This window comes from Globicephala melas, chromosome 13 (genome assembly GCF_963455315.2).
Source record: "Globicephala melas chromosome 13, mGloMel1.2, whole genome shotgun sequence".
NCBI lineage: Eukaryota > Metazoa > Chordata > Mammalia > Artiodactyla > Delphinidae > Globicephala > Globicephala melas.
Genome location: NC_083326.1, coordinates 49,050,467 through 49,076,530, shown reverse-complemented (window position 1 = coordinate 49,076,530; position 26,064 = coordinate 49,050,467). Strand labels below are relative to the sequence as shown.

The 26,064-nt window shown below is 42.3% G+C and overlaps 2 protein-coding genes across 27 annotated transcripts in view; one reads left to right on the top strand and one right to left on the bottom strand.

Moving 5' to 3' along the window:
• Positions 1 to 203: 203 nt before the first annotated feature.
• On the top strand, positions 204 to 24,618 carry CABYR (calcium binding tyrosine phosphorylation regulated). Of its 8 annotated transcripts, none has more exons than XM_060310986.2 (6): positions 204 to 2,257; positions 2,359 to 2,441; positions 5,335 to 5,507; positions 5,598 to 5,651; positions 18,544 to 19,644; positions 21,863 to 24,618. In XM_060310986.2, exons 3-6 carry the CDS (start codon positions 5,360 to 5,362, stop codon positions 22,438 to 22,440), a joined length of 1,881 nt encoding a protein of 626 aa, XP_060166969.1. In that variant the 5' UTR covers positions 204 to 2,257; positions 2,359 to 2,441; positions 5,335 to 5,359; the 3' UTR covers positions 22,441 to 24,618. The 8 variants fall into 8 exon arrangements, with proteins under 8 accessions (XP_060166969.1, XP_030698493.1, XP_060166968.1 ...); XM_030842633.3 differs by having other exon boundaries at positions 204 to 2,441; positions 21,863 to 22,449; positions 23,326 to 24,618; XM_060310985.2 differs by adding an exon at positions 2,549 to 2,812 and having other exon boundaries at positions 204 to 2,441.
• Positions 22,970 to 26,064, bottom strand: part of OSBPL1A (oxysterol binding protein like 1A) — a 237,763-nt gene continuing 234,668 nt past the window's right edge. For all 19 annotated transcript variants that reach the window (XM_060310976.1, XM_060310977.1, XM_060310974.1 and 16 more), the window contains one exon: positions 22,970 to 25,064. In XM_060310976.1, coding sequence (XP_060166959.1) covers positions 24,962 to 25,064 — 103 coding nt within the window. In that variant the 3' untranslated portion in view covers positions 22,970 to 24,961. The remainder of the gene's footprint in view (positions 25,065 to 26,064) is intronic.

Sequence of the window (26,064 nt, the reverse complement as noted above, 5' to 3'; positions counted from 1 at the left end):
CAGTCATAATGTACTGTTTGGTATTTCTTTCTCTCTCTTTCCCTCCCTCCCTCCCTCCCTCCCTCCCTCCCTCCCTTCCTTCCTGTATATTTTGTGGAAAAAAATCTTGTTAAGCCCAGATCCTTCCAACAAGATACATAGTAGAGGGAGGGGACTTGAAGCTAGAAAGAGGAAATACAGAAAGAAAAGGACAGGGGAGGGGGGAGCAAGAGAATGGAAAGTTGGTCCATGAAAAATGTGCCCCTTCAGTTAAAGTGAGCAAAAATCACACAATTGGCTAACATGCGAAAACTAGCAAGGGAGCTGAGCTCTAGTTCCTAGTTGACTGGGGTATTCAATAGAAGCAACACACCTGTAACTTAGCTGAACTCTGGATTACACTTACTTTCTCCTCCCATAGGCTAGTGGTTCTCAAGTTTTAGTTTTACAGATTATCCCTACTCTGAGATTCTGATTCAGTAGGCTCTAGGTAGGGCTTAGGAAGATATTTTTAACGGGCCCTTGGCTAATTCTAATGCAGGTGGTCTACATTAGAGAGACATTGCCCTAGGTTATCATCTTTTGGTAAGTAGTTAGTAAATCTGAGAGAAGAGTCAAACACATGGCAAGGTTACGCATAGTATGGGGCCACTGAAAAAAATGCTTCTAACCCATTGGTTTTCTAAAGTAGGAGATTCCTGAGCTGACTTTTAAAGGAGGAGAAGGATGCAGTCAAGTTAAAATGATGGCTGGAAGGATGTCTCAGGCCTTGGACCTGATGAGCAAAGGCACAGAGGTGACAGGTAGCATGTGTATTCAGGCCAGGTCTCTAGAAAGTCAAGTGGAAACCAAATGGTAAGATGAGGTAGTTACACAGAGGTCACAGCGTGATCCTTGGACTTCTATAGAGTAAGTATTTGAAGGGGGGAGGGGCAGGGAGCAATGGAGAACGAAGTAGATTTGCAATTTAGTTAGATCCCTGGTGACTGAAAGAGATGAACACAAGGACAAGAAGATTGTAAAGCCACATCAAATCACTAGGAGTTCTAGAAATCAAAGCAGCACATAGTGGTTTGAAAATTTTTTGTTAGATGTTTTCACTGTAACAGTTTGCATTTCAGAGCAACTTGAACAGAACAGTCATTGCAGAAATGTGGAAAGAGTACAGGCTTGCCTTCTGAGTAACAGGTATTCGGCACAGCACATAACATCTAATTGGCGTTCAAGATGACACACCAAGGTTGGTTAGGTGTCTCTCATTCCAGAAGTCACCATACGTGGGATCTCTAATGTTTGTATTTGGGGTTCTTAGCTCAGTTTCATTACACCTTTGATAGTTGAATATATTATAAACCAAACCCTCATTTCACTTTTGTTTACACTACCAAAGTGTGGTGCGGGGACAGTGATGAGGACCGAAAAGCATACCATCTGCAGTTCTAACATCACACTTAAAAGTCTAAAAGAGAGCATTTCTTCTTTACTGTTTTTTTTTTTTTAAATAAATTAATTTATTTATTTTTGGCTAAGTTGGGTCTTCGGTGCTGCATGCGGGCTTTCTCTACTTGCGGTGAGCGGGGGCTCCTCTTCGTTGCGGTGAGTGGGCTTCTCATTGCGGTGGCTTCTCTTGATGCAGAGCACGGGCTCTAGGCACGTGGGCTCAGTAGTTGTGGCTCGTGGGCTCTAGAGCACAGGCTCAGTAGTTGTGGCGCATGGGCTTAGCTGCTCTGCGGCACGTGGGATCTTCCTGGACCAGAACTCGAACCCATGTCCCCTACATTGGCAGGCGGACTCCCAACCACTGCACCACCAGGGAAGCCCTTCTTCTTTTAAAACGTAACCTTCATGAGAAATGGGGGCTTGTCTGCCACATAATGGGCACTCGGTAATAATGGACGGATTAATATCCTCAAAATGCCGTGTGCAGCATAGATGTAGGCTGGGGCTTCAACATTGCCTATTGCTGCAAGGTGCTCTGGAAGTCTTAATTTTTTGTAACGTAAAAATGTTTTGTCAGATCTATGCCCTGATGATGTTATTTAACGGTTGATTTACAGTGATTCTTGTTGCCTTTTAAACATGTGGAAATGGATGACAATGAAAGCTGCTTGGAGTCTGATCATCGTGACTGTGGTGGTATTTAATGCCCAGCACAAATAAGAACCTGAATGGGTAAAAAAGCAGAGAGTATTTTAAAGGAGTCAGCGTTCCTTTACTTTGGTGAAACGGAGCTGAAGTTATACACAGTCCTCGTCGACTTTGCAACCTGCCCCTGATGGTATGGTTTGGGGAGGACACATCATGCCTGAGGTATTGCAAGATCCAGAATTACGGAGAGACAGAAAGACTCAGGATCAATGCCAGATTCTCTTTCGGCAGGCGAGTTTCTCAAGAGAAGTACTGCGCTGCGTGATACTGTACCAGTGTGGTGTACGTGGTGGCAGAAATTATTCTTCAAAAAGGTGACTAGAGAGCAACAGATTATGGGGGGGGGGGGGCAAGAGTGGTGTTATGCGGTGGCAGTAAGATAGAACTGCCGTAAATCTATTTCTCTCTCTTTCCAAGCCAGCTCTTATTTTAGACCGAGAGATTCAAAGCGGAGAGGCTGTCGCCTGGACTGACTCCCGGCGGTTTGGAAACGTCAGTTTCCCACGCCCCTTTGTATTCTGCCGGAAAAGGCGAAGCCCACCACAGTGGTCTGCCGAGTTCCGGCTTTTGTCCTTTTCGGTTCCCCATTGGCTGGGGCCGCCGAGGCCCCACCTCCTTCCGAGGCCCTCTGGAGCCTTCAGCGAGAGGGCGGGGCTTTGTGACGCAGGCGTGACGTCCCCCAGAGGTATAAAAGACACTGCCAGGTGCGCGGGTTTCTCCAGGAGCCACCCGCAAGGTGGCAAGGAGGAAGCTATTTAGAGCGCAGCCGGAAAGGAGAAGGTGGGGCGAGTCTGGAGAAAAAGCCCACGGCCCTGCCGCAGTTAGGCCCTCGCAGTGGAGGGGTTGGTGGACGGTTCACGTGTCGGGAAAGGTGGCGGCCCCCGGAGTGGGAGGCCGGCGGGTGCACACACCGGCCAGTGAGGCAACCGCCGGCCAACGCGCGTGTGGCGGACTCAGGGGTACGGGGTCTGGGTCGGCGGGTCCGCCGCCACCACCGCTGAAATAGTCGGGGTGGAATCTGGACGCCCGCTCTCCCAGGTCTTTCTGCCCCCTCCACCAGGCCAGCCAAACGGCAAAACAAGCACAGACCCTAGCGTAGGTGTTTAGGAAGTGAGTGGTGGGTGCTGTTGACGTTTTCTGTGGCCCCGAAGCCCCTATTCTCGCATCTTCAGCCAGAGGCACCGTTTTCCTGCTCAGGCGTTTACCCCTAGGTTAGTGGGTTTGGTGCGGGGTGTGGGGAATGTAAAATCTGTTAGTGTTTGACAGATGTGTTTTTGTCAAATACACAAGGAGACGTTTGAGCAGAATTAGTGAGCTGTCATTTGAAACAACCCTCAACGTCTGTACTCGTGACTTTATCCGTTGATGTAGTTGAGGATCGGTGTCCCAGCGTGTCCCATCTTGTCGAGGACAGCTCTTTGTAAGGAGCTGCGTCGTAGGATGCTCCGCATCCCTGGGGCCGGGGCCCTAAACGGCTCCGCACCATTCACAAAGCCTGGGGAGGGGGAGGGGTGCGGCAAATCGAGGATCTCTGCGTGGGCGTTCTCCCCATGGTCGGTAGCACCAACTGCTGATTACAGAATGGGTGTTTTGTTAGCTCCGTCGTGGCTACCGGTAAGCCACTATCAAATCATGACCCATCTCTCAACTCGCACTGGGGTGCAACGGATGTACTTAAAAATACATGTGTATATATGTACATATGGACATATATATACACGTATATATGTCCATATACACATATATATATATATATAAAATATAAATGAATATGTATCATCCATATAATTACCGCCTATGTCCCTTAACATTTAGCATGGGGCCCTGCTACAGGTGCACTACTGGTTTTTTAAAGATGGTTTAATTCAGTAAATCTCCTGTTGAATGATACTCTGATAGTAAGTTTTCATTAGGCGATCGAATACAGTGCCCTTCTCAAAGGTTTTGCTCTGGCGATATTTTTTCCTGACCTTTAGGAAGATGAAATGTGCTTTTAAAATATTCAGCATTTTGCTATTAGTTGCTTTTTATTAGAGGTTGGCCTTTTGTGTAACTGCTGTAACTAAACTGTGCCCCTTGGCCCCAACAATATTGAGATATTGTTGAGGACATGGTTCATTATATCACACTATTCTTCTCTTTATGAGGACCCATAGGAGAAATTTCTCCTGGGTCTCAGTGCCCAGAAGAGCTGTGATTCTCCCAAGCAACTGATTTGGTTTTTTATCTCAGGAAACCTGAATCATTTAACCAACCATTTCCTATTATGTGATGGCTACTTGGTAATTCAGGGGGCTTGTCTTGGGACAGTACCTGTGGCTTCATCCTATTTTTCCTACCATACTTTTCCCCTTAACCACTGAACTGAGTTCCTTAAATATTTAATTTTCTTCTTTGTGTATATTTATAAGCCCTCTTAAATAATTTTTTAGAATGAAACAGGACACACATACACTGACACAGTTTAGGGTGGCAATCTCTGCAGCTAAGAGTTACAGGTAAGACTGTGCAATGCCCTTGGTACCACTTAAAATCCAGAAAGCCAAAAGAAGGGAGAGAGGAAAACTATGGCAGAGGTTAAGGGAAGATACGAGAAAAGAGGTATGGATGGTGGGTGGTATAATACCACAAGTTACTACTCAGATGAATATTAAAAACAAAATTAAAGTTAAAACATGTATACTTAAGGATGATCTGTGTCCGGGGATATACTTAGAAAAGTGAGAAAAAATACATTTTCTTGTAGAAATTCTACTTTGTAACTCTATTTGATGAATGTATAGAAAAGCCAGTTCCCATATGGTTTGGAAGGCTGTTTCTTGGACACAGATAAATGAGCTCGATTTATATTTCTTGACATTTTACTGCACAAAATATTTACTGAATTTTATAGAAACAGGTTTTGTTTGGTTTTTGTTCTTTGTTTTTAATATCATACTGGAGTTCCTGGCAGGGCTTTTCCCATGGATTTCTTTAATAGTACTAGATTGCTCATCTGCACATAATAAGTTGTTGGTAGTATAGTTCTTTTTTTAAAAACTACTATTAACATTAGCCCATTTTACTAGAATAAATACCTAGAGATTAGAACTAAGGCTAGTGATTTTCATAGGAGATAGATTTGTTCTTAGAAGCTATAGTTAACTTGTAAATTTTTAATAAAAACCTTATATACTATTTATAAGACTTTGTGTTTCTTCATTACAGTTGAGATTACAGACATCCCGCCAGAATGATTTCTGCAAGGCCCAGACTTGTCGTACCTTATGGCCTCAAGACTCTGCTTGAGGGAGTTAGCAGAGCCATACTCAAAACCAATCCACCAAACATCACCCAGTTTGCAGCAGTTTATTTCAAAGAACTTATTGTGTTTAGAGAAGGTTTGTTATTGCTTTATATATTTGTTGCTTTGAAAAAGAAAGCATTTTAAATTGGGAGTTTTATGTATCTGATTTCCTTTATTTCTTTAGGAAATAATTCTCTGGATGTAAAAGATCTTGTTAAACTATTTCATCAGATAAAAGGTAAGTACAGTAAGTAGTAATAGTTTAATAAAAATCTAGTTATAAATTATTGCATCATTCCTAGCATACATTTAAGCTTAAGAGTGATGCTCACAAATATTGTCTGTTTAAATAATTACACTGATGTTTAAGTAATCACACTGATGCTTTATTTTTATTATTGAATCAGTTTTTTAAAAACTCTGAGAACTGATATTTTGGAGGATTCTAAATTTTAAAATAGGAAACACTCTTCTTTTGCAAACCATTTGGTACAGTGAGACCTAGAAGAGTGTGTGTCAACTATGACTCAAGCCCTTTCCAATATGCCTGTCTTTGAATTGAATTTTGTGGTAATACTCAAATTATAATGAGATACATCACTTAGGAACATTGTAGAAACACTCTTCTTGGAAGATTATTTTAGTAGAAAAGGTTAATCACCCTTTTTTTTTTCTCCCCATGATGGTTTAAGTGCAGTCCAGCTTGGAGGACAGGACATCGATTAGGTGTCACTAACCACCTTTTCTGTTCCAAGAGTCTCTTTATGTAGTGAAGAGATAAGTTTTTCATAGAAGGTGGCCTCTGGCCTGTCCCTGTGATATAAGGCTGTATGTCTGCTTAGAAAAACTTGTTTTACGTGTATATATGTAAATGTCTATCTTATGTGAACATAACAGCATGAAACTGAGTTGATGGAGGAGCAGTGAAGAAGTCAGAGGGGGAGAAAGGAAAAAGGTAAAGTTTACATTATGAACATTTGGGAAGATCAATATAAGCAAAAGAGGATATATTAGTTAAACCCCAAGGACAGGCACACATATCTAAAAGAATGGTAAGCAAAGCTTTTGGAAGAATTTTGTGGAGAAAATGGTGACTTAAGGTGAGTGTGAGAAATAACTAAATAATGCTACATTGGCTGACCAACATTTTGAAGTGACCATAGAAAAAGTAAAGGTAGGATCCGTGAGTTTTGGCCACTTTTATTCTCTGCCACTGATGTTAATGGATAACATAGCCAAGATAGGGAGAAGTTAAGGGTAGACCTAGGAAAATGTAAAAATCATGAGGGTTTGGATCTACAGTGAAAGAGACTCCCAAAACAGAAAACAAGGTTAAGAACAGCAAGAGTCAGCATTTCAAGGGGTAGGAGAGTGAGTCACCGTGGTTTAGGAGTATTTTATTGTCTAGTCTGGGTGCTCCCCTGCAGGGTCCTGATGGCATTGTCAGCTTACCAAAGGAAAGAGGTCTGAGATTTGCTTACCACCAGCAGGACATACAGACAAATGCTGGAACACTGACCACTCTCCCCCTTCCCATGAGCCTGGTCTTCCAGGCGGTCAAAGTTATTATGGCCTTTGTACTTGTGTCCTTTATACCAGGAGCTATCTTTGAGACGACTGGCTGTGCAGGCTTGCTGTGTTTGAGAATGGTGATAAAGTCAGTGACTCTTTATCACTGACTCTTTATGGTTGTAGGTAACTAAGTGGTAGCCTTTGTGGCTAATCTGTTTACTGAAGACTATACCCACCATTCAGCTTAGCAAGTGGACTAAACTGATGTGGATTTTGGTCCAACTAGGGTAACATCTTTGAATCTCAGGGTTCAAAATTAACAGACTGAACTAATGGAGCAGCCATGCTTTCGATGGAGGTAAGGGGTAGGAGATACTGCTGCCTTTCTCCTCCAGTAACTGTAGATATCAAGGAAATTGACACAGTGTAGACTCACAGTATGGCTGTAGAAACAGACTGCTCTTTAGACAGTAGAGTAGAAACGAATGTTGCTTGTTCTTCCCCAGAGAGTTGGGGAAGGTAACACAAGGTATAACCAGAAAATATATTCAGGGTTACGGTCTAGTATCAATTGGGCTCATTTTGTCTGCCTTTTATTGTCATGCCAAATGGCTTCTTAATGGACTTCTTCATTAGTATATATAGAATGGATAAACAACAAGGGAACTATATTCAATAACCTGTGTTAAACCGTAACGGAAAAGAATATAAAAAATAATAATAATATATAACTGAATCACTTTGCTGTACAGCAGGAAAAAAAAAGAGACAGCACCAGTTATTAGAACTTGGTGATAGGAGCAAGAGCTAAACTACCATCCCTGAAGCATTGGTCCCCACTCATCTCCCAGATGTCAGATGTATCCCCCAAAGTTATTTCCAGCTGGTTAGTTTGCTGCCTAGCAGCATTACTACCAAGCTGCCCGTATGCATGGAAAGTATGGAGATAAGTATATCCTGCACATATCATTTATTTTATTCAAACCCTCCATTCTGGGATTTTTCCTAGAAGGAGCCCCATTTTTGGTAGGCCTCATCATAGGACCAATAGTGTTTACCCATCTCCCCATTGCATTCAAACTTTCTTGCAGAGGCAGGTGATGAAGGAGGGAAGAGGAAAAGAACCAGACAGGAGAGCAACTTTTCTCACTTCTCTGTCATCTCTCATCTTTTCTCCCATTTTCCAGAGCCTGGCTCTATCCAGGCCTCCATTGTGGCGTTTCACCCACATGTGCTCACTTCCGAAGCACCTCATGTAAAACACTTTCTTGGATCCTCCTCTTGTATTTTTCTGCAACTTGATTAAGTAGGTCTTACTACTGGATGAATCAATGAAAGCTTTTCTATTTCTCAGTCTTCTCAGGAGAGCTTCTTCACTAATCCACATGAATCATTGAGGGGATTTTAGAAACTCAGGCAATATTTTAAGGCAAAACTGTTGTCTCAAGTTCTACCACTTAGTATATCTAGGAAAAGAAGGAAGAAGTGGAATGGAATTTTTTGAGTAACTGTTTTGTCCTAGGCACTTACAATATATTTTGTCAATTAAGAGAACTTTATAAGGTAGGTAACATCACTACAACTTTACTCAAGAGAAATCTGATGCTTGGGAGTGATTAGATAACTTGTAAGTTTCTAAATATTAAAATATTAATTGGTAGAGTTGGGATCTAAACTTAGATCTTCCTAGTGCATGAAGATCTTCCTAGTAGTAGGACTCGTTAGTAGGGATCACTAGGAGCCCTCTAGAAAAAGCTTTAATTTTTGAACTCGGAGTGAAATCTCAGTGCTCTTTCCCCACATTATCTCCCACTTTTCACTTCTTCCTCCTGTCAGGAAGGAGTGTACTAATTCTGATCTTTTCACCACTCCACGAAGAGGGCAGTGGTTTCTCCACGAGAGTGGTAAGTGAGATCTCAACACCACTAGCACCTTCCGTCCTCCTAAGCCTAATTGAGTCTAGTTTCTAGTGTTATTCCTGTCTTGGCTTCCAACAGAGGCAGGAAATAGCCACCTCTGTTGAAGAATCAAGAAGGCCTAGCGCACCTAGATCCCCAACTGAGTTACCTGTTAACTTTTCTAACTGACCCTCGACGTTCTTGGCATGGCCATAGAGTAGTAATTAGAGTCACAAACTGCTGCTCATCACTGAGCCCAGTTTCAATTCTTATGTAGCACCGTAATAGTTATGCATATCATTAAATATTATCTTGAGTTATATATTCATATTAGATAGTCATAATATATGTTTTCAGTTTCTTATGCCAAATTCTATTTTTATGCCTTATAGAATTCATTACACATACTTGTAGCTATCCACTCATTAAAAAAACAAGAAATCGATTTCAGGACTATCCATACTAAATTTTACGAGGCTCTGGTGTACTCTGTACTTTCCTGGGCATTTTTTTCAAGTAAGGCTATACTGGTTCCCTAAACAGGGATGAATATTGTGTCAGAAGGACCCTCTTATTTCTGCAAGTCTTGTGTTTGCCTTGGCAGGGTGGTAATTTGTACCAAGGTTAAGAATTTTCACTTTTTTTTTGACTTAAAAAAAAAGTTGCAGTGATTATCTGGCGACGTTGTTGGGAGTGGGGCTTAGGTCCTTCGTGCTTTAATGATGTGGTAAGATTAATCACTTGGGGGAGTTGTCCATACTAAAGATCGCAAATAAATCACTGAGCAAATGGTATAGTCAAGAACTGGGGTCAGACTGTCAGACTATGGACAGAAACACAGGGTCAGGATTAAGAGAGGAGGGGGCTGGGGAAGAAGCAGATAAGTAAAACCAGGAAAGCTAGGATGGTAAACCAGGCTGCCAAGGTGAGGTCAGGAGCCACAAGTAGATGTCAGTTACATGAAGGAAGGACACCTTCCTTCCTTAAGTATCTGACTCTGCTATCCAGAAACTCTGATAGCTCCATACTGTTCCAGACTCTTCAGTGTTGCAGGGGTACTTCTAAAAAATATTAAATTACTATACTCTTGATTTCAGATAACCTCTATTTTTCTCCTGTTTGCTCTGCTGATCTCTACCCATTGAAGCATTAATTTACTGTAGGGAAAAGGTAAATATAGTCTGGAGCAAGGAAGTCATTACTCAGTATTGAGTTTCCAAAGTTCGTAATAAAAAAGCTAACACTTTAGAGTTTTGCAGGAGCCTGTTTTTTCTTGGAATTTCCAAAGCTGAGTTTTGATTTAAGACTTAACATGACCAGAATCAAGTTTTTACTTTATATAAGCCATAGAGGAGGGAGGAAAAAAGATAAGATATAAGGCTATTTCCTGCTGCACAGGAAAGGGAACTGGAAAGTCCTTCTTGACAATGGGATTGTGGTGCTGGGGCGTGGGTAGTGCATGAAAAGTGCTAGGTGACATTGAAACTGGTGATAAGGAAGGTAGGTGGAATTTATGATCAGAATTCCCTAAGACTCATCAAGCAGGTGGCTTGTTCTCTGCATTCCTGGGTGCTGTCTAGAAGAATGCATGCTTCTCAGAAGCTGAGTGGTTAGCATGGTACTGCCTTTAGCACATCACCTGCTACATTCAACTCCTGCACTATAACCGTCATGATCAGACATTCAGTAAATACTGGTTGAATAAAATAATTACATTTGAAGCAATGGATTAGAAATAATGGAGAGTGTTTCTCAGATGAGACTGAGATAATATTTCTTGTGTCCTATGGCCTGTGTGTGGCTTTTAGTGGATCCAGATGTGTTTAGATTGTCCCAGAGTGCTGACCAGCAAGTAATCCAGATGGGAAAAGTGAAGTGACTCAACCCACTAATAGAGAGCTAAGTGCAAAATGTTGAAGCTGGGAATAAAATAAACTTTCAGCTAGGCCTTAATTGCTAAAGGACCAAATTAGGAAGGGAATCTCTCAGTCCTTCAGTGAAATAAGCACACAGGCCACACCTTTCACAAAGTAGAAACTTGAGTAGTAAATACAGTGAAGTCAGAGACTAGCACCCAGAACACAGGCAGTATGAGTTATGCCTCTACCAGAGGTAATTGAGAGTCAGCAGAGAAGGACAACATGTGGATCAGAGCCAGAGCTCACCACAGCACTCAGATTCCCTCTTCAGAAGTGGGAAGAACCTTTGAAAAAAAGCAATACCCAAAAGGACTGAATAATAAACCCAAAGTGACTTTTAAACTGGAAGGGACAAATATTTTTAAGTAAGATCAAATAAATTGTGCCTTTGGGAAGTAAGCATTTTAATGCAATTTGAGATCAGCTAGAGAAAGTAAAGTAATGCTTTCTGGCATGTCTAAGTTATAGTAGGTAAATTTTGATCCCTTTATAAGACCATGGCACGCAAAGCTTTCTATGAGCTAAATCTATCCTACCTTTGCAATTATCTCTTATTTCATATCTTCACAGACCTTATGCACCAGACTGACAACTTGTCATTTTTTGAAAAAGTAATTTTGATTTTGATCATTTGATTTTGGCTTATGCTAACTCCCTCCAGGAGTTCCTTTCCCTCCCATTTCTTTCAAATCCTATATATCCTTAAAGTCCAATTGAGTATTTCATTTAACAAATATTTAAATTCCTATCCATTGCCAGATACTGGGCTAGGAGGAATTGAGAGGTTTCAGTTTCAGCTATGATGAAGTAGGTAATATTGGACTTACCTTCCTATCATAAATACCCATAAAAGCTGAAGAAATTATATAAAACAAAGTCTGGATTCTTGGGAAATGGGGTTCACAGAAATTGAGGCCCATATTCACCCCAGTGTCATTTTTCAAATTCATGGGCAGGAAAATAGAGGCCAAGCAGAGATTGGAAGTCTCTCCAGGAAGAGAGAACAGAGAAGCAGAGTTTGGAGCTACTAATGTGGCCGGGATTTGGGTGACAAAGCACCAGAGAGGAGGCATTTGCAGAGACGGATTCCCCAAAAGTCAGCAAAAATATTTCCTTTTTTTTTGTGGGGGGGCAATTCCTAAGCTGCTCATGTGTGGACTGTAAGGCTTGTGAAGGCTTAGCAGAGAAGAGCTGTTGGAAGACGGAAAGCTAGGTAGGGATTTCAGAAGTGGTACAGTGTTGGGGGAGGCTTTGGAGTTTGGGCCCAGCCAAAATGAAGAGACTTTTCTGAAACCCTGGCAATCCAGTTGAGACCCCAGGAAGGTCACACCCTAGGAATAAAGACAATCTGATAGGAGTAAGAACAAAGCTGAAATATGTCTATTTTAACAAAATGTAAAATGAAGTCTCAGGAGGATCAGATTTGCCATTATTAGAATAAGACCAACACCATTTAGAAGAAAACAATATAGTCAGAGTCTCTACAATGTGTCATTTACAATTTCCAGCATACAATTAAAAACTACCATTCATTCAGAGCAGTGGAGGAAGTGACTAATAATTAAGAACTAAAACATAAAACACTCTGTAGAAGCAGACCCAAAGAAGATCCAAATATTAGAATTACTACATAAGGACTACATAAGATGGAGAACTTCAACAGAGTAAGAATCTTAAAATAACAAACAAATGGTTATTTCACAATTGCAAACTAAATTTTTATAAGATGGCTTTACTAGCAGAAGACAGAATTAGAAACTAAAAAACCATGGCAATAGAAAATATCCAAATTGAAGTAAGAAGAAAATAAGAGTGTAAGACACATTTGTGAGACATGATCAAAGGATCTAATATGTAATTGGAGTCAGAGGAGAAAAGAGTAGATGGAAAAATATTATTTGATTGAAAGACATCAACCTACAGATTCAAAAAGTTTGGTAAACCCACAGCAGTATAAAAACAAAGAAATCCACGCTTCAGTATATCATGGTCAAACTGCTGAAAAAGACAAAATCATGAAAACAGGCAGGGCAAAAAGGCACATTACTTTCTGGGGAATAATCAGGCAAATGGCAGATTTCTTAACAAACTACAGAAGCCAAAAGACAATGGAATGACATCTCTACAGTGCTAAAAGCAAAAAGCTGCCAACCTAGAATGAATATATATCCAGTGAATATATCCTTTAAAAATGAAAGCAAAATAAAGAGATTCTCAGGCAGACAAAAGCTGAGAGAATCCACTGCCATCAGACCTGCTCTACAAGAAATACTTCTGAAGAAGTTTATAGGCAAACAAGAAATAAAAAGGGAACTTCCTAAATCTGATAACGTGTATGCATAAAAACTTACAGCTAACGTTATACTAAATGGTGAATTTTGAGTACTCTCCCATCAAGATTAGAACCGGAATAGATATGTCTGACATCACCATTTCTATTCAACACTGTGCTGTAGGTTCTAGTCAGTGCAATAAGGTGGGGGGGGGGGGGAAGGTATACATATTGGAAAGGAAGAAGTAAAAGTACTTTATTCACAGATGACATGATATAGAAAATCCAAACGGATCACCTTGATAAATCTTAAGATAACATATTTAAATACCCAATGAGAAAATGGATATTAAAATGGATACATAATTCATAGAATAAAAACAGACATGGTATCTAAAAAGCAGCATATACCACAATCCCCCTCATTCACGTTGCTTTACAACTTTTTTTTTTTTTTGCGGTACGTGGGCCTCTCACTGTTGTGGCCTCTCCCGTCATGGAGCACAGGCTCCGGACCTGCAGGCTCAGTGGCCATGGCTCATGGGCCCAGCTGCTCGGCGGCACATGGGATCCTCCCGGACTGGGGCACGAACCCGTGTCCCCTGCATCGGAAGGCAGACCCTCAACCACTGTGCCACCAGGGAAGCCCTTTTTTTTTTTTAAAGATTTAATTTTTTATTTATTTTTGGCTGTGTTGGTTTTTCGTTTCTGTACGTGGGCTTTCTCTAGTTGCAGCGAGCAGGGGCTATTCTTTGCTGCAGTGCACAGGCTTCTCCTTGCGGTGGCTTCTCTTGTTGCAGAGCACGGGCTCTAGGCACACGGGCTTCAGTAGTTGTGGCTTGCAGGCTCTAGAGCACAGGCTCAGTAGTTGTGGCACACGAGCTTAGCTGCTCCACGGCATGCGGGATCTTCCCTGATGAGGGATCGAACCCGTGTCCCCTGCACTGGCAGGTGGAGTCTTATCCACTGCACCACCAGGGAAGTCCCTGCTTTACAACTTCTAACTTATGCCTCATATTAGGAAAGTACTCAGCTGCAAGTAACAGAAAACCAATTAGCAGTGAAAAACAAGATATCTCGAAGTGCTGTTCATTCTGCTGCTGCTATTATAATAATAAAGCATCAATTATCTAGGTTCTCTGCTTTATCATTCTTAGCATATTTTGTTTGTAGCCTCATGCCACTACTCTAGGCATTATATCCATGTATAAATCAGGAAGGAGGAGGAATTTGTGGCATAAATGATACTTTTTTCTTTCATTAAAAAAGTAAAATCTAAGAAGTCTAGCAGACTTCCACTTCTGTCCCATTGGCCAAGGGAGACTGATAAATTTTCTGATAAGGGAAATCAGAATGCACAGGGCTGCTTTACACCTGTACTCTGCAGGGGCTCTTTGGCATCTTGGATGGGGCAGTTGTGCGGGGCCCCTTTCACACCTGCCCCTTCTCATTTAAGCTTAACAAAAATTACCTAAAAGCCACTGTATCCAATACATATTTCAGTCACTGCACTGATCACATTGTCATCTGTTTATGTGCCTCTAACCTTAATCACACTGTACTATTTAGGAGATTCCCCAGTGTCTATCCCATAATAGGAATTAAGGATTGGTGACTAAAGAATGAATATAAGGAAGAGAAGAGAGGAAGGAGAGAAAAGAAACAGACCACCTACTTGATAGTCACTGGTGTTCATCATTCCAATCAGTTCAACACACAGTAGTTGGAATCTTTTTCTCTTTTAAACTTTTAAAACTATATGTACCTTACTACTTCAAATTTTTGAGTCCAAGCACTCCTGTGAGTTCCCCTCCTGCAGTCCTCTCCTCTCCCCTCTCCTATTAATCACTTCTCCCATCTCCTATTCTGTCCTGCTTCATATTCTCCTCTTGTCTGGGACAGCTTTCAGATTTCCCTTCAGTGCCAGAACATGCCTTTTTCCTTATTCTTCCCTGATCATGCCCCAAGCACCCCAAGTCTCCACGTGAGTTCTGCCTATTCCAAGAAATACTGTATGCTTGGAATGTATCTATCTGATTGGTTTCATGGAAAATCAGGATTCTACAGTGAGTTTTAATCAGTCATTTATTAAACTTAGAAAGAAATGTTTTAGAGGAAGAAGTGCCTTCAGTGATGTATGTAATTCTGAGAGTTCATGCAGTTTTTTGTTTTTTGTAGTTCAAGTAAAACCAGATTACTGACGTCATACTGAGTTCATCTTCATGAGGTTGACATGTAAGATCAACCTATAGCAAACCTAGTTTACAACTTTAATAGTTTTCTACACAAACATAATCTCAGTGTTACAAGTCAGCAATCTTTGGAACTGTTAAACAGACCTTAAAACATTAGAGAAAAGCTCTTTACCTTTTGTAATAATAGATATCAACAGGAACGCAATATAATTATGTATGTGATAACTTGTTTGTGTATGTTTGCTAACATTCTGTCATGTATTCTAAACAAAACCAAATGGTTCATCTAGTGCTTTACATTTTCAAAAACACTGTTAAAGCTTAAGGTATTTGATCTCAATTTAATGTTACAGTGATGAAATATATCTATTAAAAATAGTATATATGACATATATGTATGTATGTATATATACAAATACATATATTATAAATGGGAAAAAACACCCTGCATTTTATCATCCAGATTATGAAATTGCCAATTAATTTTCATCAAAGCTGATTTAAAGATGAGGCGTATAATTTTTAATTTGATATCACATTTCAAAACTTTTTAAACTAGGTGTTGATTTATTCTTTCCCCATTTATATGTGGTTTACAGTTTATAGAACACTTTTAGGTGAATGACTCCATTTAATCTCTACAAAACCTCAGTGAGGTCAGAATTAAAATCCCCATTTTGCACACCAGGAGGTTGAAGCTCAGAACCGTTGACTTGGCCATGCATCTATTCAATCACAGTCAGGACTGAACCCAGATCTTCTCATACACCTTTTTACTATGAAAAAGTTGTGGGGAAGGAAGCAATATCATAAACTCTCTGATGAGTTATGATTCATAATTATATAATGCTTTACCTTTCCAGAATGGTTATTTAATAGGGGACTTCTAGAGGCAAAAATACTAAACCTAAAGATTAAGCTCCTAGATATGATTCCAGGTACGACAAGCCTGTGAGATACTTTGAAAAGGGCAAGTGGCCCTTTCCACAGAAGCTGAATTCCTGTCGTGTAAGTGATGTATCACGAGTCCCATGCAGGCAATCTAGGGATTGCAGTGATCTAGTCCCTAAATTGGTTGGGTTCTTGAAAACTCTCAGGGGAAATAAATCATTACTTGGGGAATTTAGGTCCTTGTGGGGGAAAAGAGTGTTGTAGAGGCCTTGAACTGCTGTGTAGGTGTCTAGGTGAGTCTAGTGAGAAGCTGGGCTTGGGCTTCGTGGTGGCTCTCCTACCTTCACTGTTCCACGGGCCTCAAATGCCTTTAGCGGTGGGCTGCCTGACCTTGCCCTCGGCCTTCCCCGCCAGCCGGCCCCACTGAGGGCATCTCTCCCCACAGTCTTGCCCCTCCCTCCAGGGGCAGCTGCTGTTCCTCGTTGCTGGTCCTGGGCTCTCGGGGCAGGGATTCTCTGACCTAGGTGGTCTTTGCATCAGGCATTGAGGATGGGGCTTTCTCAGTGTTCCTGTCAGTTGTCCGCGGCAATCTCTGCCTCGTATCTGTGGTCAGTCTTGAGCTAGTGTTTCCTGCCTCTGCCCCAGGGGTAGGAAGGAGCCCTCTGTTTGCTGTTGATATAGGATTCCTCTCTGGCCTTCTACCCTGCTTCCATCTTCCACAAAAGTGCCTGTGAGTGTGAACTTCTTGCGTCTGGAGTCCCAGACTATTCCAGACATCTTAGCCCACATTTGGCTTTCATCAGTTCATTAAGATTTTGGCTGATACCTTACCAGCTGGTATGGTGGTGACGTTTCCAGGCCCTGCCACAGATGAGGGAGTTCTGTGGCCCTTCTCTCCTTAGAAGGGCTGGTTACTCTTTGGAAATCAGATTACTTGACTGCCTTGTGACTCTGCTCTCTGATGGGCTCATAGTTACCATTTTGACATTTATCTGGCTTTTCCTCATTGTGATGGCAGACAGTTTGTGCAGATGTATCTTAAGCGTAAGGCCAGGCCTATTTAAACAAAATTTCCCTTATTCCTCCAGCCGGAGGATATCTTTTCCTCCTCTGAGCCTCCATAGGTCTTAAATGGTACCCTTGTTAAGTACTTACACTTTTAACCTGTAATATCTGTATATCTTATTTCCCCTAAGCTTTATGAGGTCTTGTCCTAATAATTTTTCCATCCTCAACAATGCCTAGTGTACAGTATTTTACACACAGCACAAACAGTCAAGTGTATTAGTGGATAAAGGGCTTTGACTGGAAATGGGTGGGGAAGTCCTGAGGAGGTGGCTGGTTAGAAAATGAGGTCATTGTTCTGGAAGCAGAGGGAGGTAAGAGTAGATGTGGCTTTTCTGTCTTTATGAAACTTTTCTTAGCATGTGAGCGTTTGTGTGGTATCCACGTCCAGAATTAGACACCTGATCCGAGTTTACAGAAAATCAGCCGCTAATGTAGGAGGAGACCCTGGAGGACACTGTTCTTTGGAAAAGAGCTGGACCCATGAAGACACGTTTCCAAAGTTTTGACTTGAAGCAAGTATGTTCTTGTAAGGCAAATTCTCCTCTTCCTGCAGATTTCATGATATTAGGTAAATGCTTCCCCAAAGAGAGAATCCTCAGTAAAGTAAGCAGATGTGAAAACGTCTGATGAGGTTAGACGTGTGAGTGACAAGCAGAACGCTGAGTGCAGAAGATGATGTTACAGCAGTTTTCTAGCTCTAGGGGTTTCTGTGTGTCATCAGTTGTCTTGACCTTCTAAGCCATGGTTTTTTTCCTCCTGCCTGAGGATCCACTGAGCCCTACTTCTGGAACCAGAGCTGTCTATCTGCTGCTCTTCTGGGTCAGTACTTCGGCTGCATTATCACACCTTACCAGCAGGTGCTACCACTTTTAGAATAGAAAACATGACGTTTCCTAATGTAAACGTATTCTATAGTCCCCTAGTTTTCCAATTCATTAAGTTGAACTTTATATACCAATTTTCTTAAACTGAAGAATGCCTTTAATCATATGACAGCATTTGTTTCATTACTAAGCTATGAAGTGTTTTTTTCTTTCCCCAGTTTTGTGTGGAAGTCTGGATCAGGAGCTTTGTCCATGGACGTTTTCAGCTTACTTTTAGGCAGTTATCATCTTTCCCCTGACGCTGACCAGCTGAAGGTGGTATCTGAGTGTTAGAGTCACTTATTTCTAAGGAACTGAACCGAGTTGTCTTTTGAGTGGATAAGGACAGGAAGGTTTTGTTGCCCACAGTGAAGTTACCGATGTTGGAAACTAAAGCAAAACTCTTTTGTACTTGCGTATATGTTGACATTTGAATGCTCAACCTATGCTTTCTTCATAATTCCTCTTTTGGGGAATAAGTACTTATTAACCCATCTAACTCATTTTTTTAGGGGAGAAGTGGTCAGAAGGAATGGCACAAGAGAAGAAACCAGAATGTGTGAAAGAGCCAGAAAGAACATCTACAGTTTCCCAAGAACCTAAACGGATGGAAAAATCTACGGACACAGAGGAGGACAACATAACTGCACCGCAGTTTAGCAACAAAACCACGCAGTTCCCGTCGGTTCATGCTGAGCTGTTCTCAGAGCCTGAGGGCGCCCCTGAAGCAGCTCGTGCTCCTTCGAAACCGACCGCCCCTGAGAATGCCACCCCGGCCTCACCGCCGTCGCCAGCAGCTGTCTCACCCGAGCTGGCCTATGTCCCTGCTGACCCAGCTCAGTTTGCTGTTCAGATGTTAGGTAATGTTTCTCCGGTTCATTCGGATCACTCTGAAATTTTAATGGTGGACGTGGCAACAAGTATGCCCGTTTTTCCCAAGGAGATGCTGAGCTCAGAGGCTGCTGAAGATGATGTGGTGGCCACTCCTGTGCATTCTGGAGAGATGGCAGCAGTGCAGGTTCTGAGCGAGACATCTGTCCATGTAGATTTGGGTCCTAAACCTAAACACCATAAGGCTGAACCACCAATGGCTTCCTCATTCCCCTTGCAGGATGAACAAGAACCTCCTGCTTACAGTCAAGCTCCTCAGGTCCCTTTGCAGGCTGCTATTGAGGTGACATCCACCACGCACATAGCATCTATCGATAAAGATGAGCCTGTGATCGAAGGAGCTACTAATGTTGAGCAAATACTGGAACAAACGGTTATCCCCTTTTCTGATCATGTTGCTTGTCTTAAAGGAAATGAGCAGTCACCACCCCTTAGTCCCATACTTGTAGTAGGCGAGACAGCCTCACACGGGTCTGAAAAATCTGTGGGTTCTGCAAACTTTGTGCAGTTGGAGAGTGCAAAATATGACTCCTCAGTACATGTGGAGGCAGACGGCTCTGCCACAACAGTGAGCTCTGAAATATCTGTGCACATTGAAGTGGACATCTTTGCGCTCGCCCCTGGCAGTGCTGGGCAGGAGGACTCATGGGAAAACCGTGCGTCCCAGGAGACGGAGGTCAAACCCGCGCTCTCAGGGGAAGCCGCACAAGTAGTGCGCTCAGGTGCGTCCGTAAGATCATCTAGTGGCCCCCAACCTCCTGTTCCAGGTCTTAATGAACCAGAAATCGAACCAGAATGAGAAGTAGCACCTAAACAAGGTTTGACGGAGCCAGGTAAGATAATTACTTACAAAATTAAAAACGGTGCTTCCAGTGACATCTGTATTTCAGGTGACCATCGAGGTAGGCTCCCTGCAGACTGGTCAAAAAGCTTTGTTTTTAGTAGTAGTTAAAATGCCAAACCTATTTAAAGACTTTGTTGTATCTGAGATTTTACTCTTACGAGATGAGTGATTTTAAAGCAACATCACCACTGCTTGGCCTCAAAGTTCGGTCATCTAGCACTTTCGTGTTGTTTTGGACATACTGTGTGGTGAAAAATGGTAGAGCCTGTTGTCAGCTGCAAAACACGTTCATGTGATCTGGATACTCCTGCAAAACCGTAACTAAGGGGTGTTGGTTTGAAATCCCTCACCTGTAAAAGTAAAATCAGATGACAACAAAGTATTTACACAGGCGATGGCATTAAAAACATGAAAGAAATGGTGGTGCGTTTGACTGCTTTTGCGCTGAGGTGGGAGAACTCTGCAACCTGGTCTGGGGGCTGGTCAAGCCCTGACGTCCCGCCTGGGAGCTTCCCGCAGCTGAGGGAGCGGCTTCATAGCTGGATGGAGAGAGGAAAGGTCAAGCTGAAGTTCTGTCACCCAGGGGAGCGGGAAGGTAGCAGCAGCAGAAAGGATGGACGCGGCGAAGCTGGCCGGCTTCCTTCCATCGGTTCCCCGACAGGCGCCCAAATCAGGCTGCTTTCTTGGCTGCTGAACTATCACTACCGCTTTCCTGTGACACAGACACGGTTTGACCTCCCATCTCGATCTAATTATGGCATTTGGTCTGCTCACCCTCCCACTCCATCTAGGCAAGTGCAGCGGCCCTTATCCGTTTAGGGAGGTGGGACGTGCAGGAGCCAACCCCGCCATTCCTTTTGCAGAAACTCTCTCACCCTTGACTCTTACCAGAGCCAGAATGATAAAAAAGTGTTACCACAGCAGGTGTTTAGAGATCAAATTCTGTCTGGCAGTGTGACAGGGATTCTGCGCAGCTGAAAAGGCAGAGGGCAGTGTTGGAACGTAGTCTGTGGGGCTGGCATTACACTTGTGGTCTAAGCAGCACTTCCATCCCAAGTTACTGTTCTCAAGTGCTTCACTATTTCCAAAGCACTAAGGGTATTTCACAAAAGCCTGAAGACTGGGCTCGTGCATATTTTTAATTAGCTTCCAGAACTATCAGTTGAAAGCATCTGAAGCTATTGAAAACACAGCTTAATTGTGTGCATAGTGTTATTTTCTTTTCTGGGGAAGAAAACAAAGCTGCACTAGGGATACGGGCCGTGTTCAGAGGGTGACTCAGCACAGCTGGGCCAAGTGCAGCTCCTCCATCAGGAACCTTTGCTCCTCCGTCCCAGCTTCTGGGACTCGTTCTCCAAGATGGCACTGTCTTCAATTAGGCAAGTCTAACTTGACATGGTAGATGCCTTGGTGTAAGTAGACGGATGGCCCTCCGAGACCTCTTTTTACTTAAAGATCCACTGTGCGACCAACCAGCCTTCTACTGCCACCCAGGACCTATGATTTCAAGCCTTGCCGAAGAGGGAGCCGTGCTCTCAGGTTCCGAGTCCTAGGTTAGGTGATGTTTCGTGTGTAGTGACAAGCTGATGGGAGACGATGCCGCCTGCAAAGGGCCAGAGGTCCTTGATCATGTGATCAAAAGATGACACGTAGTGCTGACTTCTTCCGTAAAGAGAACCATCAATCACTATGCAGACACATCAGTGCTTTTTTTGATGCTTTTTTCAATGGCTTAACACACTCTTCAGTTGATTTTTTTGGTAGAGCCAGAATTGTTGATTCTCCATTTCCTCTGAGGACCCTGCAGAAGCCATGTCTAAAGTTAAGTTCCTAGAAACAGCAACTTAGAATGAGATTGCTTCTCAGCCACAACCCTAGTGTCCGTGCCGCTGGCTATCACAACACTGTTCTCGTTTTCTGACTGTAGAGAATCTCTCCTTTCACATTACCAAACACAATTTATTTAGCACTCTCTATAGCATGCTTTATGGCACATATTACTACAGCTGTTTGTTTATATGTAAAAAAACACTTCTGTGCATAGCGCCTGATACAGAGACCAAATCTTTAACACCTGCACATGTTTTTTTTTATAGCAATAGCAGCAAGCGAAGCAGGACAACCACCACCATATTCTAACATGTGGACCCTTTATTGTCTAACTGACATGAGTCAACAAAGTCGCCCGTCACCACCACCTGCACCTGGGCCTTTCCCCCAAGCAACCCTCTATTTACCTAATTCTAAGGAGCCACAGTTTCTGCAGCACCCACCAAAAGTTGCTTCTCCAACTTCCGGGATGATGGACAGCAAGACGACCAGTGCCCCGCCTTTCATTTTAGTGGGCTCAAATGTTCAGGAAGCACAGGACTGGAAGCCTGTTCCCCAGTCAGATGCCTTGAAGAGATACACTGCAGTGCAAGTCCCCATTGCTGTTCCTGCAGATCAGAAATTCCAGAAACACACCCCCAATCCCCAGAATGCTAATCCTCCTACAAGTGGACAAGATGTCCCCAGACCACAAAGTCCAGTTTTTCTTTCTGTTGCTTTCCCGGTAGAAGATGTAGCCAAAAAACGTTCAGGATTTGGTGACAAAGGTACTCCCTGTGGAAGTTACGGTATTGCTGGAGAAATAACTGTGACAACTGCCAATGTTCGCAGAGCAGAAACTTGAAACTGGCAGGTAACTTCTCTTCCCATGATATGGGGGCCTTAACACACTTGAGTTTTCAAGCAGGTTGATCTGTTGACCTAGAGACTGAGGTATTTTAAGACACTGAATTGAGACACGCAGTGAGCGGGGGGTGCGCTCGGATCCGACGTGGTGATTGCCCCCACCTCCCTACTCAGCGCACGGCAGGCGCACTGCGCCGCAGTGACGCACACCAAGGGTCTGGTGCCTAAAACACATAACCAAGCAACCAACTCAGCTACCTCTGAACACCTGGCGCTGTGTTTAGCCCTGTAGACGATGCCAAAGGGATGGATTAACATAAAGACAAAGACAGTCTCATGTGGGAATTTTATAATCTAGTTGGCAGGTTTAAGGGGCGGGGAGGACAAGGTGAGAGATTATATACGGAGCACCCAGTCAGTGCGGTAAGTCAGTGAATACTTACAGCAGAATGGATAGGTTGGAAACACATTCATGAGCTAAAGGGACAAGTGGTGTTAACCACAGATAAGTTTTTATCACTCACAAATCATTAAAAAATTTTTATTCAACCAGTACTTACTACCACACGTCTGACGGACAAAAGCTAGATTTCAGTTTTAGGTAGGTTCAAGTACCACAGTTAGTTACCATACTTAAGGAGACTTTTGCAAATATCTTAGGACTATGAGCATTTACCTACTCCTACCCTTTAGACTTCTAGTGGAACTGTCAAAATGGCCGTTCTGGGCATGAGGTGCTAGGATATTTTAGTGCACATGCACAGATAACATAATTAAGAGCTTAGCAGGAGAGCAGGATAGAACTTGCATTTCTGATCATCCACTCATTTTACATGTTCAGTTTTATGATTAAACAAGTCACTATTTACATTATTCCTAACAGGTGCCGAAGATGACACTGTTTGAGCTGACCTTCACGGTGGAGTCTGCCACCAAGCGTAATATATCAATAAACTTCATGCAAGCATAAAACCTCGTCGCCTTGCTTATTTTATAATTTAGGCGGTGTACAAACATCTAAACACAACAGGTCCTAAATATTTTCAGACTTGTGATATGACACAATAGCATTTTCCAATGCTCATATACATTGTAAAAAAAAAAAAAACTTTCCCCTCTAGCAATTTTCTACCAAGGTATTCCACTTAATAATTCTGTATTTGGCATTCACACCAAGTGAAGACAGTGGCACCTTGCTCTAATAAATACTGTATTTACCCAGAGAACAGTGAGTGCTAACTGCCTACTTAGCACGTGAGCCCGGGGGTGAGCTCTGGCCCTGGGGACCGTGGCAGCACAAGGACTTACTTTCGTGTAAGGACACCTGACAATTTGGCATCCTATTAAGTGCAGCATTAGAATATTTCAAAGTTTAAAAGAGACCACACTGTTTTGAACATTCTAAAGCCTTTATTTAGCATCAGGTAGATTATTTCATTATAACACTTGTTAACTTCAAGACAGCCATTAAAATAACTTACTGGCAGCTACCTAAAGCCCCCTGGAGCAATATCTCAGTCTGGGGTTGGGTAGATAAATAACGTAAGATTAATGTACCCCAATTAAAGGGGCAAAGCTACTGTACAAGTAGGTCTCCATACGTATCTTAAGTACACAGGTGCCTTGCAAACTTGAAATGCACAAGACCTCCTTTTATATAGTCTGATACTTATAATACATGAGTACAACTGAATTTCTCTGGTGGCATTTGCCACTGGGAGTTGAAGCATTTAAAAAGGTTTCTCATTATGTAATGATGGTGACTAAAATCTATATTTCTGGGGTATTTTTGTGAATTGCTAGGTTTTATACCTATTTTCAATTCAAACATGTACAACTCAAACATTTTAATTCTAACGACATTAGAACATTGTAAAAGTAAAATCAGAGCACTAAAATAAGCAAACGAAATACCTTTTCCAGTTTAGAATTTTCAAATCAGAAATCTCTCTTCTGAACACTCAGGCATTGTTTTTCTTTTGAGAGGCGGGAAGGGGTAAAATTGAGAGGATTAGTAAGAAGAAAAGCCGTCTTCTCAACGCAGTCTCTACAAGGTGGCGTAACCTCTATATCTGAGCATATAAACATCATATAGGAGAATTCTACACATTTCGAAGTTAAATCTAAAACATTCAAGCATGACAGCCTAAAAATATTCAAAATAACTTGATTTGGGTTACTATATAATTCCATAAAGCTAAAGTTACATTTAGGTATAAACCTTCAGTGAATACGGCAACAGCAACCATCAAAAAGCATATTCTCCAACAGTTTCCCATACCTCTAGATAAAACAGTATTCCAAATAAGCGTGTTGGGATAGCAAAATTACCCATTCTTCCAAAGACTTTCATCACCAGTATCCACCTTATGCCCTACTTTTGTTGGGTGAAATGCAAGTTATCATGAGAGGATTTTTTTCTCTTTTCAAAAGATGAGTAGAAATCAAAGAAGAAAATTTTAAAACACAGGTTTAAGTCTTATCTGTAGATTAGCCAAATGCCCCAACTTGTCTATGTTTTAATAAATGTCAGGCAAATTGAAGTAGTTTCTGTCCCAGTAGCTGCCCGAGTAAAGCCAGTCCTGGGCTCCGCTGTAGGGATTAGGGCCTTGATGGAACCACCTGTTTAAAGAGGAAAGACAACAGTTATGGGGGAAACTCTTCCCGATCACAGGGTCCCTGCTGCTTCACTAGCTTGCAGACTCCCCTACTGCAGCGATTCACTTTGTCCTGTGAGTCAGGGATTTCCGAAGAGACTTTAAAGTGCTTTTAGAGAGCACATATATAGAATAATTTTCCGAAATATGTAATGAGACCACCCAAAAGGTTTAAGGATTTTCCACAGCATTCAGCAACAGTACTTGTCTAATTGTTCACCTAGGCCCATTCCTTAAAAGCATTCTATTAAGCAATGGGGAATAAGGCATTAGAATATGGAAATTAACTTTTACCACTTACCTACAGTAATACGAAGGTGCCTGATTCAGAGTAAATGCCACCCCACCACCAAACTCTTAGTTTCATTTTACAAAGGAGGAGCTCAATGTCAGAGAAGTTAAATAACTTGCCCAAGCTAGTCACTGATATCAAAGTTGTTAAAGACCATGATTTGTCAAATATACTGTTACCCATAATCCACTGAAATTAATCTGATCCAGATCTTCCTGGGTCTTCATTTTCTCCATACTAACAAGAGATTCATAGGCTGCATCTAGATTTTAACATTTTTCAAATTCTAGAAAGAGCCACCCTAATTTTCTTGCCCTTTAAAAAACAAGTCATGGGGCTTCCCTGGTCGTGCAGTGTGGTTAAGAAACCGCCTGCCAATGCAGGGGACACGGGTTCGAGCCCTGGTCCAGGAAGATCCTACATGCCGCGGAGCAACTAAGCCTGTGTGCCACAACTACTGAGCCTGCACTCTAGAGCCCACGAGCCACAACTACTGAAGCCCACACGCCACAACGACTGAAGCCCACACGCCACAACTACTGAAGCCCACACGCCCTAGAGCCCATGCTCTGCAACAAGAGAAGCCACCACAATGAGAAGCCCGCGCACTGCAACGAAGAGTAGGCCCTGCTCGCCGAAACTAGAGAAAAGTCTGCACGCAGCAAAAAAGACC